The 16,097-nt window shown below is 35.7% G+C and overlaps 4 protein-coding genes across 7 annotated transcripts; all 4 read right to left on the reverse strand.

Annotated features, from left to right (window-relative positions):
• Window positions 1-311: 311 nt before the first annotated feature.
• LOC106294727 lies at window positions 312-2,968 on the reverse strand. Its single transcript, XM_013730357.1, has 4 exons — window positions 2,888-2,968; window positions 2,313-2,353; window positions 1,905-2,057; window positions 312-1,812 (listed from the first exon to the last, which is right to left on the reverse strand). Exons 3-4 carry the CDS (start codon window positions 2,047-2,049, stop codon window positions 623-625), a joined length of 1,335 nt encoding a protein of 444 aa, XP_013585811.1. The 5' UTR covers window positions 2,050-2,057; window positions 2,313-2,353; window positions 2,888-2,968; the 3' UTR covers window positions 312-622.
• Window positions 2,969-3,116: 148 nt separating this feature from the next.
• On the reverse strand, window positions 3,117-5,362 carry LOC106294726 (UDP-glucose 6-dehydrogenase 1). Its single transcript, XM_013730356.1, has 2 exons — window positions 5,177-5,362; window positions 3,117-4,713 (listed from the first exon to the last, which is right to left on the reverse strand). Exon 2 carries the CDS (start codon window positions 4,711-4,713, stop codon window positions 3,265-3,267), a length of 1,449 nt encoding a protein of 482 aa, XP_013585810.1. The 5' UTR covers window positions 5,177-5,362; the 3' UTR covers window positions 3,117-3,264.
• A 3,519-nt stretch (window positions 5,363-8,881) lies between these two features.
• Window positions 8,882-12,143, reverse strand: LOC106295962 (beta-glucosidase 40). The gene is made up of 11 exons (XM_013731977.1): window positions 11,827-12,143; window positions 11,095-11,220; window positions 10,914-10,989; window positions 10,742-10,813; window positions 10,513-10,600; window positions 10,176-10,431; window positions 9,984-10,099; window positions 9,675-9,898; window positions 9,558-9,589; window positions 9,359-9,461; window positions 8,882-9,278 (listed from the first exon to the last, which is right to left on the reverse strand). The coding sequence occupies exons 1-11, from the start codon at window positions 11,971-11,973 to the stop codon at window positions 8,992-8,994; spliced, it is 1,527 nt and encodes a 508-aa protein (XP_013587431.1). The 5' UTR covers window positions 11,974-12,143; the 3' UTR covers window positions 8,882-8,991.
• Window positions 12,144-14,553: 2,410 nt separating this feature from the next.
• LOC106292722 (peptidyl-prolyl cis-trans isomerase NIMA-interacting 4) lies at window positions 14,554-16,001 on the reverse strand. 4 transcript variants are annotated; one of them, XM_013728366.1, is made up of 5 exons: window positions 15,923-16,001; window positions 15,423-15,566; window positions 15,177-15,286; window positions 14,868-15,010; window positions 14,554-14,777 (listed from the first exon to the last, which is right to left on the reverse strand). In XM_013728366.1, the coding sequence occupies exons 2-5, from the start codon at window positions 15,556-15,558 to the stop codon at window positions 14,735-14,737; spliced, it is 432 nt and encodes a 143-aa protein (XP_013583820.1). In that variant the 5' UTR covers window positions 15,559-15,566; window positions 15,923-16,001; the 3' UTR covers window positions 14,554-14,734. The 4 variants fall into 4 exon arrangements, with proteins under 4 accessions (XP_013583820.1, XP_013583822.1, XP_013583823.1 ...); XM_013728368.1 differs by having other exon boundaries at window positions 15,423-15,558; window positions 15,923-15,997; XM_013728369.1 differs by having other exon boundaries at window positions 15,423-15,561; window positions 15,923-15,961.
• Window positions 16,002-16,097: the final 96 nt, after the last annotated feature.

The raw sequence follows: 16,097 nt of genomic DNA on the forward strand, positions 1-16,097 counted from the left end.
CAAACCAGGGGCCTAACAGAGACTTCTCGACGTCCAAACAAAACAACAACAAAGCCTGAACCAGAATTGTCTCTTCTCTGCCACTTATTCTATTCTCAAGCAACAAACTTTGGCGTTGAGCACATTTGTCAATTTTGTTTGCAGTGAAAAGATTTTTAAGTTTATCACCAATGTAGATTTTGGGAAACCAGACCCAAAACCACTTCATTTATACAAAGAAATAATTCATTTTTTCTAAAACCTCTAGGAAATTCATATTTGATGACAAAAACATGATGATGGTTCTGTTTCTCACAGCAAAAAAAAAAAAAAAAGGAAAGGGAAAGGCACACTAGGCCTTCACATTTCTTCCTGTACAACATTAATTTAAAGGTCACAACGAGATAAAAAACCCTATAAGAGCAATTCAGAGAGATTCTGACATTCTAGGTAATAAACGATTTCCAGACAAGAGGGTCCCAAGAAAAGTGAAACATGAGCCCGTTCACTAGAGTTCCACAGCATTAAAATTAATTTTCTAAAAACTCTCTCTCTCTCTACTTTAAAAGAGGAACATTTGGAGGAGCCCATACCCCAAAAAAGTCTCTCCTAGCATTCTGCAAGTTGTTGAGAGTGATGTTGCTTACTTGCTTTCTCCATGGCCAAATATCTCCTCCATAATGCTCCCTGTTGGTTGAAGATCTTTGCCATTTGCTGACACTTTCGGATCATTCGACTTCTTCTGATGCTCTCCAACACCTGTCTCGTCTTTCTTTGTACAGTTTGTCCAGACTGAGTTCAATGCATTATGCCCAAGTCCAAAGCCCGTATAAGAGTCATCTTCCACGTTCAATCTCTCCTCATTGCACCCGGAAAATCTATCCACATGTTCAGCACCACCTTCTCTGGTATCATCATCACTAACACTGACATCTTCTTCACCTTCTTCCTGATTGAATGGATGCACTTTCTCATTATATTTGTCAGTCACTTGATGAAGAGGAGATTCAAAAGCAGGGTCTTCTTCTTCTTCTTCATCTTCCTCGACATATTGAGTCCCCAAAGAACCTCCATGCCATTCATCATCATCGCTATCAATGTCCAGCATCAAAGACCTGTTCTGTGTGGCCCTTCGTCTGAGGACAAAAACGTTGAAGTAGTAGCTAACAATCTCGTGCTTGGTTCGAGAAAAGAATGCAGCTTCCAAGTGGTTCCAAAAGTTGCGACCTAATGCCACGGGATTTGAATAAACAACCTCGTGAAAGAGTATTGCATCTCCGTCGCTCCATCTCTGTGCAACCACTTCTCCCATTTCACAGAAGCCCAGGTCTCTGAATGTCTCAAATCCAAGCACCTTGACCATTTCTTCTCTAGCTTCTTTGACGTGCTGGCGCACGCATCTTATAGAACCCCTGTCATGGCAAACACAGAACTCTCTTCCTTTCCCTACGATGCCATCCATATTTGCAGGTATATCCAAAGCCGGCATGGGAATGACGCATGTACCAGATAGCTTCGACGTGCCTGAAGCTTCTAGGTTCTCCCACTCAGGAATTAAGGCCTGATGATCTGGTCCAACGTGCACTTGCTTTCTAACAGGTTGATCCAAGAGGAAAGAATACAAAGTCTCAACAGGAGAACATGGTCTTGGAGGTACAAGACCAACCTCAAAATAGCTTGCAGAATGAGGAGCATGAGCTGCAGCTTCTCCGTCGCAATCTTTCATGACTCGATCGAAACAACCATCCACGACAAAACCGTAGTACCCAAGATTGGACTCTTCATCAAAGGTTTCACCTCCTTGAGGATTTGAGAGATCTCCCTCATCATTCACTATTGTTCATAAACCCATTCAAACGAAAATATTCAATCACATATAGCTTGAACCATTAAAACCAACGCTAAAAAAATTCACGAATATTTACCCGTGGCAAGAGGTTTCTCCGAAACAGCATGTCGTGGAATAAACTCTTGAAACTGCGTAGACTTATCATTAAAGCCAAGCTGTCTAGAATGTTTGAATGGGAGCTCATGAAACTTCTCATCATCGAAAGGGCGTTTAAATCCCATTTTGCAATCTACATTTGCATGCAAGAGAAATTTAATGAAAAGAATCATCTCATAGTTGCATGCAAGAGACGTTAAACAAACCTTATGTAAGATTAGATACCTAACTGTATAAAACTATATGTTCCTCTAAGGACAATAACTATACCGCCATGCTACTTAAAATATGCATGAATCAAAACATTGAACCATTACAATACCAACAAAAGAACTGACAAAAGTAATAATGTTTTAAAATAAGAGTTCAGACAAGAAGAATTATTTACCTCTCTCTATAGGGACAAGCTCGGATAATGTTACAGGCCAACTGCACAAAGGATGGAACCAAACTAGAACGTCACCACAAGACTCAAACAATATTAAATACGATTCTTAGCCGTTTCAGAAGCTTAAGCTGGAAAAAAAATCGAAAATCCCCAAATCAGAAAAGACCTAACCCTAACCCCCAAATCAAGAATAGAATAGATATGACTCGACAAAATATATACAAATCAAGAGAAACCCCTTTGTTAATTTACAGATCTGGCAAGTCCTAGGATAGATCGGAAAATAGGAACCCTAGATCTCAATCGAGGACGAGAAACATGAAATTAACATGAAAACTAAAGGGGATATTTATAAAAATACGAGTCAATAGCGAAATAAAACGATGGATTAAGAAATTATACAGCTTGTGAGGACATCGATAACCCTAACCCTAGATCTGTTTTGACAAAGGGAAAGATAAAAAGATTGGTATCAATAGAAAGAGGGAAACGTGAATTAGATGAATCTACAGCTCAATTGAAACATTAATCAAGAAATCGAAGTAAATCGACAAAAGAAAGAAATTTTGGATTACGTTGAAAATTTTGGGGAAGAACACGAAAGAAGTTAAGATCGAGGATTTGTGGATACGGTTCATGCTATAAGCGGCCCAAAACACTAATTCGGGTTGACCCGCAAAAATATCCCTGAAAATCAGCTGGACCACACACTTAAACCTTTTTTCTCTCTAGTCCTTATTATTTTGTAATCTTCATACTTTTCACCCTATATGTTTCCAATGAACAATTAAACCCAATTTGAAATAAACATAAAAGCACTAGATTTGTTACATTTTAGGAGGATTTTAGTATTTTACTATGAACAACTTACGCGGATTTTACTATATATAAATATAAAATTTTGTATTCATATACTCTTCTAACTTAGGCAGATTCAGACGTTTTGTCTCCTTCATGCCACAGAAGGCATGTTCTTGAGCCATGAATCAAGCGGCTTACCAATGGAGTAAACAATAAACCCAATCTCCCGCAGCTTCACTGCATCAACAACATTCCTACCATCAAACACAAAAGCAGGCTTGCGCATACTCTCAAAGATTCTCTTGAAGTCCAACGACTTAAACTCATCCCACTCGGTCAAAACACAAATGCCATGCGCGTCTTTAGTGGCCTCGTAAGCATCCGAGACGACACTCACTTGCTCCAACATACCTTCAGCTTTGATCTGCTGAAGAGAAACTGGATGGTCCCAGTCAAACCTAGCCATGGAAAGATCTTTCCTTATCTGTTCTTCAAGAACCTGCGGGTCGTATATGCTCAGCTTGGCTTTATCAGCGACCAATCTGTTGCAAACATCGATGGCTGGCGTCTCTCTAGTGTCCCCCGTGTCTTTCTTGAACGCAAAACCGAGTATCGCTACTTTCTTGCCTGATACGGTGTTGAACATCGAGGAAACAACCCGGTTAGCGAACCGGGTTTTCTGATAGTCGTTGACCTTGATGACTTGTTTCCAGTAGTTAGCTGCTTCAGGCAAGCCGTTGCATTCACAGATGTAGATAAGATTGAGGATGTCCTTTTGGAAACAAGATCCACCGAAACCAACACTTGCGTTCAAGAACTTGGGACCGATTCTAGTATCTGTACCAACCGCATGAGCGACTTGTGTGATATCAGCTCCTGTGGCTTCGCATAGAGCAGACATGGCGTTGACAGATGATATCCTCTGAGCTAAAAACGCGTTTGCCGCGAGCTTGGATAGCTCAGCTGACCAGAGGTTAGTGCAGATGATGCGTTCCACTGGAACCCAATGAGCATACACATCTCTCAAAGCTTGAACAGCTTTTTCCCCAGCTGCATTCTCCCTCCCACCGATTAGCACACGGTCCGGGTTATAGAGATCTTTAACCGCAGTGCCCTCAGCGAGAAACTCAGGGTTAGAGAGTATCTGAAACTCAATCCCTTTGCTGTTATGCGTGAGTATCTTCTCAATAGCCTCCGCTGTTCTCACGGGGACTGTGGACTTCTCGACGACGATTTTGCTGGACTTGGAGACGTCAGCGATCATCCGAGCGGCGCTCTCCCAGTAAGTGAGGTCAGCAGCTTTGCCGGCGCCGAGGCCTTGCGTTTTGGTGGGAGTGTTGACCGAGACGAAGACGATGTCGCTCTCGAAGACGTGTTTCTCCACGTCTGTGCTGAAGAAGAGGTTTTTGCCTCTGCATTGTTTGACCACATCGTCCAGGCCTGGCTCGTAGATGGGAAGCTTGTCGCTGTTCCAAGCGTTGATCCTTGGCTCGGAGATGTCGACGACTGATACCTCGATCTCAGGGCACTTGAGAGCCATCACGGCCATGGTTGGACCTCCCACGTAGCCAGCGCCAATGCAGCATATCTTCTTCACCATCTTCACCAGAGTAAAAAAAAACAGTCAATTATACAAAAGAGTAAAACTTTAACAACAATGTCGATAATACGCAATTAAACTCGTAACCTAAATAAATAAATAAGCTGAATTGGGTAATGAATCTGTATAAAGTAGAGACGACAAGTGCGGCATTAAAGCAAACACCTTATAAGCTCAGATCTATCGATTTCAAAGAAGATCACAGCAGAACAAGCTTCCAGGTTATAAATCCACACGTGTTTGGACAAAACTAACGCAATGCGACACGAACAGTTTTGGTTGGTCTGATCGATCAAAGAAAGAGATCATTTTCTAACGCTTGTACGATCGCAAAGCCCATATTTTTACATAAAGGGTGAGCGCACAAATCCCATAACTCGAGTTTTGGGCAAAAATGAATGATCTATCGATTCGATTCAAGGCGAATGAGCAGATAAAAAGCAAAAAAAGTTGAGAACTTTACCTTGCAGATACTCTTTCTACGAGACTTGAGAGTGAACCCACAAGAGAGAGAGAGAGAGAGGGTTGCGGTGGAGAAAATGAGAGAGAAAAGCAAAAGGAGATTGCTACGGTGGAGACGATGGTAATGGCAGAGGAGATATCTTATGATGGAGTTATAAATACACTCACACACAGAGAGCCACTTGACTTGCACACTTCTAACTTTCTCCCAAAATAACTCCACACGCTTTTATCTCTTCATTCAATTATTGTGTTTTACCATAATCTGGTTACAGATTTTGACCATATCTCAAAGATTAGTAGTATACACTTATTATAACTTTTTGTATATAATCTTCAATATATCAAAGAAAAAAACTTGATTCTAAATGCTCTAAGGGTAAAACCCATTTAATTTTCCTTTTTTTTTTTAAGATGAGCCTTCTAATAGGAATTTGTAGATGCCAAATTTAAGCAACTTCGTTTTCAATTTAATTCATTGAGGTATTCTCTCTGCATATATCAGGGTGAATTTGTAAAATGACCCAGTTTGGAAAATAAACTAAATGCAGAACACTGATTTTGACATAATGTATCATCTAACAATTGTGATTCATTTTCACCGGTTTTACCTTTGATTCATACAAGTTACCGGTGGTTTAAAGATGTAGAGATGAAATTGACAAAATCCAAGTGTGGCCAATAATTAGCGCAAACTTTTACCAACAAAAAGAAGATAATATAGCCACATCACATACATAATAACCACAAACATTTCATTAATTCTACTTCATATCACCAAAATAATATAGAATATTAATTATACATCAATCCTTAAATCTAGATACTAAAACTTATCTCAATCTAAAACTAATCTCTAAATACTAAACCTTAAACCCTAACCACTAAACTCTAAATCCAAATATAAACCATAAACTCAAATATAAACTTAAATCTAACTCCAACTTTGAAATACTAAACCCTAAATGGATCACTAAACCCAAACTCAAATGTAAACTATATTATATATTTATAATTTTAAAATAAAATTAAAATCTGAAAAATATATATAATATTTTGTGATATTAAATTATACTATATAAAGATGGAAAATACCATACTAAACTCTAAATCCAACCTCTAATTACTAAACCTTAAATACTAATCAATAAACCCTAAATTCTAAATACTAATCACTAAACCCTAAATGCTAATCACTAAACCCTAAACCCAAGTATAGACCCTAAACCCAAGTATAGACCCTAAATCCAGATAGAATGGAACAAAAAATATAGTATAGTACATAATGGTGAAAGAGAACAATCTTTATTAATCGTCAAATGGAACGATACATGATATGGTCACTAAACCCAAATCTCAACCTCACCTTCCAAATACTAAACTCTAAATTTTAATCACTAAACCCTAAATGAATAAACTAACATTTAGGCTTCATATTATCCGGTTATATTCTTCACATATGCAAGTTGCTGGTACAAAAGAAGAAAGAAATGACCCAAAAAAAGAAGAAAGACACATCACTGATTAATAAAGCTAAACCCAAATTAAGGAAGCATAAACCAAAATAGAATATATATATATATAATATGGTTTACTAAACTCAAACCTCTACTTACTAAATCTAAACCTTATGCATGAACTTATAAACCCAAATACAATCTATAAATTATTTCCCAATATTGGACACTTAAAGACACATTTTTTTGGATAGCATGTTACATATCTTCTATTCCATATAGTCTAAGTAGTCACGAATGTCTCAAATAATCAATTTTTTTCAGTGGTGTATCCATAGTATGGAATGCAAATACTAAACCCTCCCCACCCGCAAAAATACAACAATACAAGAAACACCATTAATTATTAAAGCTAAACCTTAAGGAAGTCTAAACCCAAATAGTATACATATAATATGGTTTACTATACCCAAACCTCTACTTAGTAAAACTAAACCCTAGGCAGGAACCTATAAACTCAAATACAATCTATAAAAAAAAATTCAATATTGTACACTTGAAGGCACATTTTGAATATTAAACCCTAAACTGCTATCACTAAACCTAAACTTTAACCCTACACCTTCCAAATACTACACTTGAAGGCACATTTTGAATATTAAACTCTAAACTGCTATCACTAAACTCAAACTTTAACCACACACCTTCCAAATACTAAACTTTAAACTCTAATCACTAAATCCTAAACCCGAGTATAGACCCTAAACCCAAATAGAATGAAATAAAATAAATACTATAGTACATATTGGTGAACAAAATAGAACACTCTTTATTAATCATTAAATGAAACGATACATGTTCACTAAACCCAAATCCCAACCCCGCCCTTCTAAATACTAAACCCTAAATCTTAATCACTAAACCCTAAACTCAAGTATAAACCATAAACTCTAAACCCAAATCTCAAAATCTAATACTAACCTCAAACTCGCCCATATTACTCTAAATATTAAACCCTAATCACTAATTACTAAACCCTAAACTCAAATATAAACTCTAAATCCAAATATCAAAATCTAAAATAATACATAATATTATGTAATATTAGTTTATATTATATAAATATTATTTGTAGTGTAGAAATGTAATATAATACACTAATATAAGAGTTTATTTGTCATCTATCCAAAATTGGTTTTAATCATTACATTTAAACCAATATAGTATGAATTTCATATTACAATCAATTACACAAAATGACATAGAAGAAAACTATCAAATTTGTAAATATAAAGATGATTACATTTTTAAGAAGTAGTATATATATATATCCCAAATAGTATAGTAACTTTACATAAATAAATACACTAAAGAATATATACTATACTATTCATTTCCCGAATATAGTGTAAACGATAAGTTCATCTTCTTCAATTCTTCTTTTGTCAAACATGCTGCACCTTCACTTCGTTCACCGTCGTTATTCTTCACTACCATATAGAGATCATCTTCATCTCTTGTCTTTTTTTCGACATGGCGACGCTTTTACCGGTCCACCGTCGTTATTTTTCACCATTGGATCACTAAAATAAAAAAGAAACAAAAACAAAGTATGAAAACAAAATCATGATGTGAGAATCAATGATTTAAGAGAAGGAAAAAAAAATGAAAAAGTTGTTATGTCTGCTCACCGTATATGCCTTCATCGTTGTTCTTTGTTCTTCTCAAGAGAAGAAATTCAGTTCAAGAAGATGTGTGCATAATGAAAGACCACGTTCATCTTCATCTTCCTAAAAGCTATCTAATTATTTTGGGAGGTGAAACTTAATACAACGTGGCCAAATATTTTACTTGTTACATTAATTAATTATTTATTTAAATTTTTTTGGTAGTAGGTTTTACCGGTTGAATATGAGAGTAATATGGCAATAATCTATAATGTGTACAGTGTATATAGAAAAAAGAAAGCTTTCAGGTAGTGGATGAATTATAATTTGTTTGATGGTTATACATCCAATTTTCCTATATTAAATGTACTTGGTGATAAAAAAAAAAATTGTTTCTAATCATCGTATATGATGAATACATTGCAAGTGGAGCATTCAATTTTCTTGGATCTACTTTTTTCAAAACAAAATTTTGAATAAATGTGAATTAAATTGAGACCATTGATTCTATTGTAGTACATCATTTATATATTCTCATTTTTCTTTCATCATTAGAATAGAATATAGCAGGACATTTCAGTATAGTTTGAAATTGTATCATTGACAACTAACCTCCAATGGTTTTCTTATGCTTAATATTTTTCTTATAAATTGAAATCCATGACTAACAACATATAGTTTTGTATAACATATCAAGAAGTGGAGTTCAAGAAAGAAGTGAACCAACGAACAGAGTCCTTAGGGTATCTCTTGAGCTTGTCTCTATAATCAACGAAGTAGAGACCAAATCTTGAACTGTAACCAGCCGCCCATTCCCAATTGTCCAACAGCGACCACACAAAGTACCCTTTCACATTGCATCCATCCTCTTTAATCGCTGCTTGTAAGCTCGAAAGATAGTCATGATGGTACTTGATTCTCTTTGCATCCTTGAGAGCTGCTTCTCTTGAGATCAGAACGTTGTTTGGATCATCCATTCCTACACAAAACACAAACAACAATCATCATCAAATTCTCCTTCTTGTGGATCTAGAGGGTTTAAGGATGTGTGTGCTTTACCATTTTCAGTGATAAAGACTGGTGGGTTTCCATATCGTTGCTTGACGTAGTTCATCAAGCTTCTCATCCCTCTAGGCACTATGTACAACCATATCGAACTAGCCTGTCCACAACATCAACAGAAATTAACACCAGCTTACAAATTTCTTAGATGTTAATTAATTAACTAGAGTTACTAATGATAATAATATTTACTTACTCTGTCTCCTATTGCGTTCAGACCCTTAAAAGCTGAAATTGAAAACAAAGATTATCAATGAAGTGGTAGTAGATACTCATTTAACTTTTAAGTGAGAGTGAAGTGTGCTTTTCTTACGTAGGGTGACGGTTCCAGAATCAGAAACGGCATCGTGTAGGAGAGTGCCGATGAGATTGGTATCATTATTCCTGGCGTAGTATGTTGTGTAATGATTAATCCCTACAAAGTCTAGTGAACCCTTCATCAAAGCAGACTGAGATCCCGTGAATACTGGCAATCTGCTTCCAACTCTGCTTCTCATCGAACTCGGGTAGTCCCCAAACATCAACGGATCCAAAAACCTAACATCGTATTAAGACATATCACTTTCAAATTAATTAACGGCGGTTGCGTTATGGATTAGTTTAGAACTCTAGTGAAGCTTACCAGCCAAGTTGAAAGTCTTGAGCTCTTTGTGCAGCTTCAATGTCCTCTGTCTTGTTTGACTCCGGTTCATACCACATTACATCAAACGCTACCCCTAATGAACCTCCTTGTTTTGCCTATCATATGTATACATCAGAATTTTATATCTTAACTTTCGTATAATATAATGCTTTCAATGTATTATTGACTTACCTTATACTTTTTCCTATAGATATCGGATACGGTGGCGTGAGTGAGAAGAACATTGTGACCAACGATGTAAGGCTCGGTAGATGAGTTTCCAGAGCGACAAGTAAGCTTAAAAAGAATAGTGCAACGGCCTGGAGCTTGTAGACCAACATCATAGCCTTGTATAGCGAATGTGTGTGGCTCATTGAATGTGATCCAGTGTTTTACTCTATCTCCAAATCTCTGGAAACAAACCTCTGCATAGGCTGCAAAATCATTTCTGCCAATACAATAAAACCATAAGATTCTTTTCTGTGTATGTAGTAGTTTTATGTGGGATTTTTGTATGGGATAAGGTTACATGATTTGTGGGTTTAGCCAACCGAGGTATCGATCATGGAGTGCCTGAGGAAGGTCCCAATGGTATAACGTCACGTATGGCTCGATCCCTACAATTGTTTTGTTATAATACTTGTGAAATTCAACCAAAAACAATTTTATAAGAAAACATATTCAATGATTGATGTTCACTAGATGACTAGGTTAGACCCATACAAACATGCAACAAAAAGATACTAAGAAATAAATACCTTTAGCAAGTAAAGCATTTATGAGTTTGTTGTAGTGATCGATTCCGGCTTCGTTTATTTGTCCCACGCCATCTGTAAACAACACATAATATAATCATCATTAGTAAAATAGTAATCCATCAAGAGTCATCTCAAATAGTACTATAACTTTCAAAGATATGTATAGTGGTACTTGGGAAGATGCGTGCCCACGAGATGGAAAATCTATAAGCGTCCATGCCCATGTTCTTCATGAGCTGTACATCTTCCTGCACTCGCCATTTTTTATAATTTTAATCAAAACTAATTACTTGCGTTTCTTTTGGAAATGTATACTTATTCAAATGTTTGTTAATAGTATAAACTAGGGTTACCTCGTAACGGTGGTACTGATCAACAGCAACATCAGCGTTGCTAAAATCAGTGATTTTACCAAAAGTGTGGGAGAATGTGTCCCATATCGTTGGACCTCTTCCTTCTTCCTTTACTGCTCCCTCGTGCTGCACCAATTATTGATATCAGTAATTTTATTTCTTATTACAAGGCTCGGTCCATTATTATGTTCATTTTCATTTTGGGTATTTTCTAAACACTGAATCCGAAATTCCAGCTAGAAAAATGTACTAACGTTAGTAATTGAAACATTAATTGGATGTGCTTGGTTAGGTAAGAAGACACAAGCAAAGACTTTGGTTTTACTTGACTTGGTTAGGCTGGAATTGAGGGAAAAAGAAAAGGGAAAATATTATTGTGAAAATGTGTAAAAGAATGGGTCGTTGTATGAAAAGACCTAAACTTTTGGGAAAAAAAAAACAGAACCCACAAGAAAAGGAGCAGGAAGTATTGAATGCCCCGTGACTCATGAACGTATGTGGTCTTGTTTACGCGTCACACAATCATTCGTTTATTTATCTATGGATCATATTTCAAGAACAGATACAACTACTTATCTAACACTCGATGTTGGAAGAACAAAACATATTACATGGGGAACGTATCTGTTCTGATGATGGCCTTATTTCTGGTCGTGGACAATTTTGTTTTCACATTTCTTAACACTTTAAAGGAAAAGATAAATAGCTCATACACAAATAAGGAGAGGGGACCTGAAAAGCAGAAGAAGCAGTTCCGAAGACAAAGCCCTTTGGAAAACTGCCTCTGGAGATATCCTGAGCACATACGCATCTCGTATCCATCATCATCACCACCACCATTACCATCCCCATCACCATGATTAATCTCCTTGAATCCATCTCTGCTTTAGTCTTTTCGTCTCCAGTTACATATATTTATGTGTAGTGTAGATCGAAGGAAACTCTTTTCTATTTTGTATGAGGAAGAAGAGAGACGAATTAAGGATAGAGAAAGAGCATTTTCAAAAAAAAAAAAAAAGGATAAAGAAAGAGAAAAGAGGAATGCGAGTGAGGAAAATGCTATGAAGTGGATGCTATATATAGGATGTAAAGGTGAGAGATATGAAATCTTCGGATCAAATGCCCATAAATATATTTTCAAAAAAAAAAAATGCCTATTAATATTTTTTCAAATTGAAATTTATGAAACTAAGAAAAAAAAAATTATTACATTAAAACTATTTTGAGAAAAGAACAAATATATAGGAGGGGTTAGTGGGAGTAGAAATTACGTAGAGCTGATTGATTTTAAGAATCAAGAGATTTGTTAAATTTTTAAAGAGTTGTAAAGAGTTTCAAATACTTAAAAAGTTTACAAAATATACTAGTATAGTGATTTTAAGAATCTTAAGGTTATATGCAAGATTTATGAAGTTTTGTTTTATGAGTAAAATTGTTTAGAATTTAAGTCCCAATAACACTAGATTTGATAGAATTATAGAATCATTAAAAACCAAACTTTTTAAATAATAAGAGACTTTATAAATCATTAAATAATTACAAAACCAATAACACTAGATTTGAGTAAGAATGTTAGAATTCATTAACCAATAACATTAGAATTTAATGATTTTAACAATCATTAGAAATTTACTATATGAAATCTTTGGATCAAATGCCAATTAGTATTTTTCTCCAAAAAAATGCCGATTAATATTTCTAAAATTGAAATTTATGAAACTAAGAAAAAAATTAATACATTAAAACTATTTTGAGAAGAAAACAAATATATAAAGTAGACAAAAATACATGAAAAGTAAATTATATTTTATGTATAAAAGCAGTGATTTATGTGGATAAAAAATCAGATGTTAATTATAAACCATATACTTATGTCAGAGTCTTAGTCAACTTCATCAACCACTATAAGAAAAACAAAACAGTAACTTAGAAATATATTTATATAAATTTTTAAGTAAATTTAAATTTCGGATATAAAGTGTATATATATATATGATGTATTCGAAATTAATTATGCAACCAATTTTACATCTCTTTTGTTTCTGCTTTTTGCTTTCTGTTATGCTATTTTGTTAAGGTATATATTGTTTATCGAGACAACAAGGATAGGTCGTTGACTAGTATGTAACAACTTATGGCAGAACATTAATTTCTTAAGATAATTGAGTTATTCTTCATGTGATTGTTGGTGACTGGTCTTCGTGTGATTGTTTTCTTGTTGTCTACCATTACCAGTGATAGAAAACACTAAGAGCTTGGGTTTGGTAATTCTTTCGGTGGGAATTGTTGTTTCAATTGGAGTTTTTGTGCTCTAGTTCTCGGTATATTCTTATGTTTTCTTGCTTGTATGTCTGTATTTCAATTCAATTTATGAAAAAAATTTCTTCGAAAAAAAAAAGATAATTGAGTTATAAACATAAGAATAGGTCATTGTATGTATTTTTCGAACCGTGGTAAGTATTTGATCTTTGATTTGTATGTTTTTAAACAAGAACGATTTTTGTTTTGTTTTGGATATAAAGAATTTTAAATAAATTAGATTAGCTCTTTGGAATCCCACGATTTCATGCTTAATCTCTTAATAACATAATGTGGATGAAAAGACTATAAGAAACCGCCAATAAAGGGGTAGCAATTTATGACGAAAGCTGCTGCTGCTACTGATAAATTTGCGGTTGTGTTTGTGGCCCCTCTCTTATTATATCACTCACAACTTGTTCCCATTTTGCTTTTTCTTCTGTACTCTTTTTATTTCTATACAAAGAAATATTTTTTTTGTGCGAAGTCATTAATTCACCAATCACACGCATTGCGATGCTCTAGTTAGTTCCTACTTCCTATGATGATAAGCACCATTCCGTTTCTCTGTTCCTTTCTTTTTTTTGGCGTGGTTATGCATACATGTGTGCAGTAACTACACTTATGTGAATATAAATGAATTCACAAGTGGGAATATTTACAAGTGGCTTGTCAAGTCATTGAATGCTTGTTTTGAAAATTCTTCACAAGATGACACACGTAATCGAGTTATTGCTTTCTACAAAAATCGAATAAACAAACAAAGGGTGGATGGAGGAATGGGGAGTTGCGCAATTATATGTGCACTTTATAATCACTTTTATATGCGTTTTGTTAGATTCACACTAACAAATTCAACGACCTCCAACACCTTTTTTTTCTTTCTAGTTTTATCCATTTACACACTTGTGTTCACATTCCTATGCATTTGTTTTAGCTTTTACCTTTCATATTTATATATATATTTCTTTCAGAGATTCAGGAACTGTAGTGCCTATAAACGATATTTTTCTTACGACCTGAAACAGATATTCCCAGAGCCAATAACTTTAAGCTACCCACCGTTTATGGTCGATGTCAGTGGTATGAATATGATCGTTTCTTCGTTCAACAAATGACGAGCTAGATATAATAGCTTTGTGAGAAACAACACTGCACAAATATAAAATAGCCTTTAAGAAATTCATTATTCAAAACGGCAGAGAAGATTTGTTAACAATTTGAAGCAAACATTTTAACCAGAACAACAAAGGCTGAGTTTTTTTTTATATATAGGTTACAGTAAACAACTAGCAAGTGACTTCCACAAGAGTAGAGCAGAGCATTTCAGATATGTAATCTGTCAGTTCTTCCTTCCTTCAGACAAGATAATGTGGTATCCGTGCCTGCAATCATCTCATTCATCATCAACTAAATAAAGCACCAGAACAAATCAGATTTGAAAGAAGAGAGAGAGAGAGAGGATGTGGAAATACGTAGATTTGAAGGGGGCACTGGTGACACCAACAGGAGTGTTGAAGGCAACATCTTGGAATGGACCAGCCATCTTTCCTCTAGGGAACCATCCAAGATCTCCTCCTTTTTTCCCGGACGGGCACTCCGAGTACTCTGCTGCAATCTGACATAGGTTCCACCCCAAAACAAATCCTTGATTGAGATTCCTCACCACACAACAACTATGTAACAGAAAACTGAAACTCGCAGGTCTCTAAATATCAATGAACTATGAGGCTTGCACTCTCATGTTTTAATTCATAACCAATAAAAAAAGGAGGAATTTTAACCTTTGCAAACTCAGCAGGAGGAACCTTGTCTCCATTGCTCAACCAACCATCCTGCAACTTTTTGTATGCCTCGTTGATCTTCCCTTGCTTTTCGCACAAAACATGTCTAGCTGAAAAAACAAAACCATTGCAGCGTTCACGACAACATTTCCATGCTATTTTTACTACAGACATCTCAAGTGTGTATAATAACAGCATACAAGAAGACAAGTATTAAAGACAGAAATGAAATGAAGAAAAAAACACCTTTAACATAAGTGCATGTTCCAAGACCATCAGCGGCTTTTCCAGATTTGCCTTTACCCTTGGAGGCAGCAGCATCATCACTGCCACTTGCTTGCTTTCCCTTACCCTTCCCACCAGACTTTGCGTCTTTCCCCATCTGCTAAACTACAACATACATGAACACAAGTATTAGCTTTATTATCGGTTTCAGGGTTTTAACACGACACACACACACACGTCTTGTAAACCCTAAAATCCCTAAACCCTGAAACATAGATTGTATCTAAATGCAAGTGACTTGGAATCTCTAATTGGTGAACGTGCTTAAAGGGCACACTTTTGAGGCTTCAAATCAACCACTTAGCAAGCTCAGATCCATTGAAACTTCAGAATGATCACATCACAACAAGATTTCGGATTAAATAACACGAACCCGAGCTTTCGAAACAAATGATCAATCCTTAGAAGTCGAGATGTCAAGAATATTTACAAGGTGAGCAGAAGAAGACGATGCACTTTACCTTTCACCTTCTTCTTCTTCTCGCAGATTGAACGATCGAGAAAGAAAGAGTGAGAGAGAGCGAGGGATATATTCTGATAACACTGTCACGGAATATAACCCATTTATTGATATGGGCTCGGCCCATTTACGAGGAGTGGATTGATTTTAATTGAACGAACCAAGCCAAACCGCAC

This window comes from Brassica oleracea, chromosome C5 (genome assembly GCF_000695525.1).
Source record: "Brassica oleracea var. oleracea cultivar TO1000 chromosome C5, BOL, whole genome shotgun sequence".
In the NCBI taxonomy this organism is placed as follows: Eukaryota; Viridiplantae; Streptophyta; class Magnoliopsida; order Brassicales; family Brassicaceae; genus Brassica; species Brassica oleracea.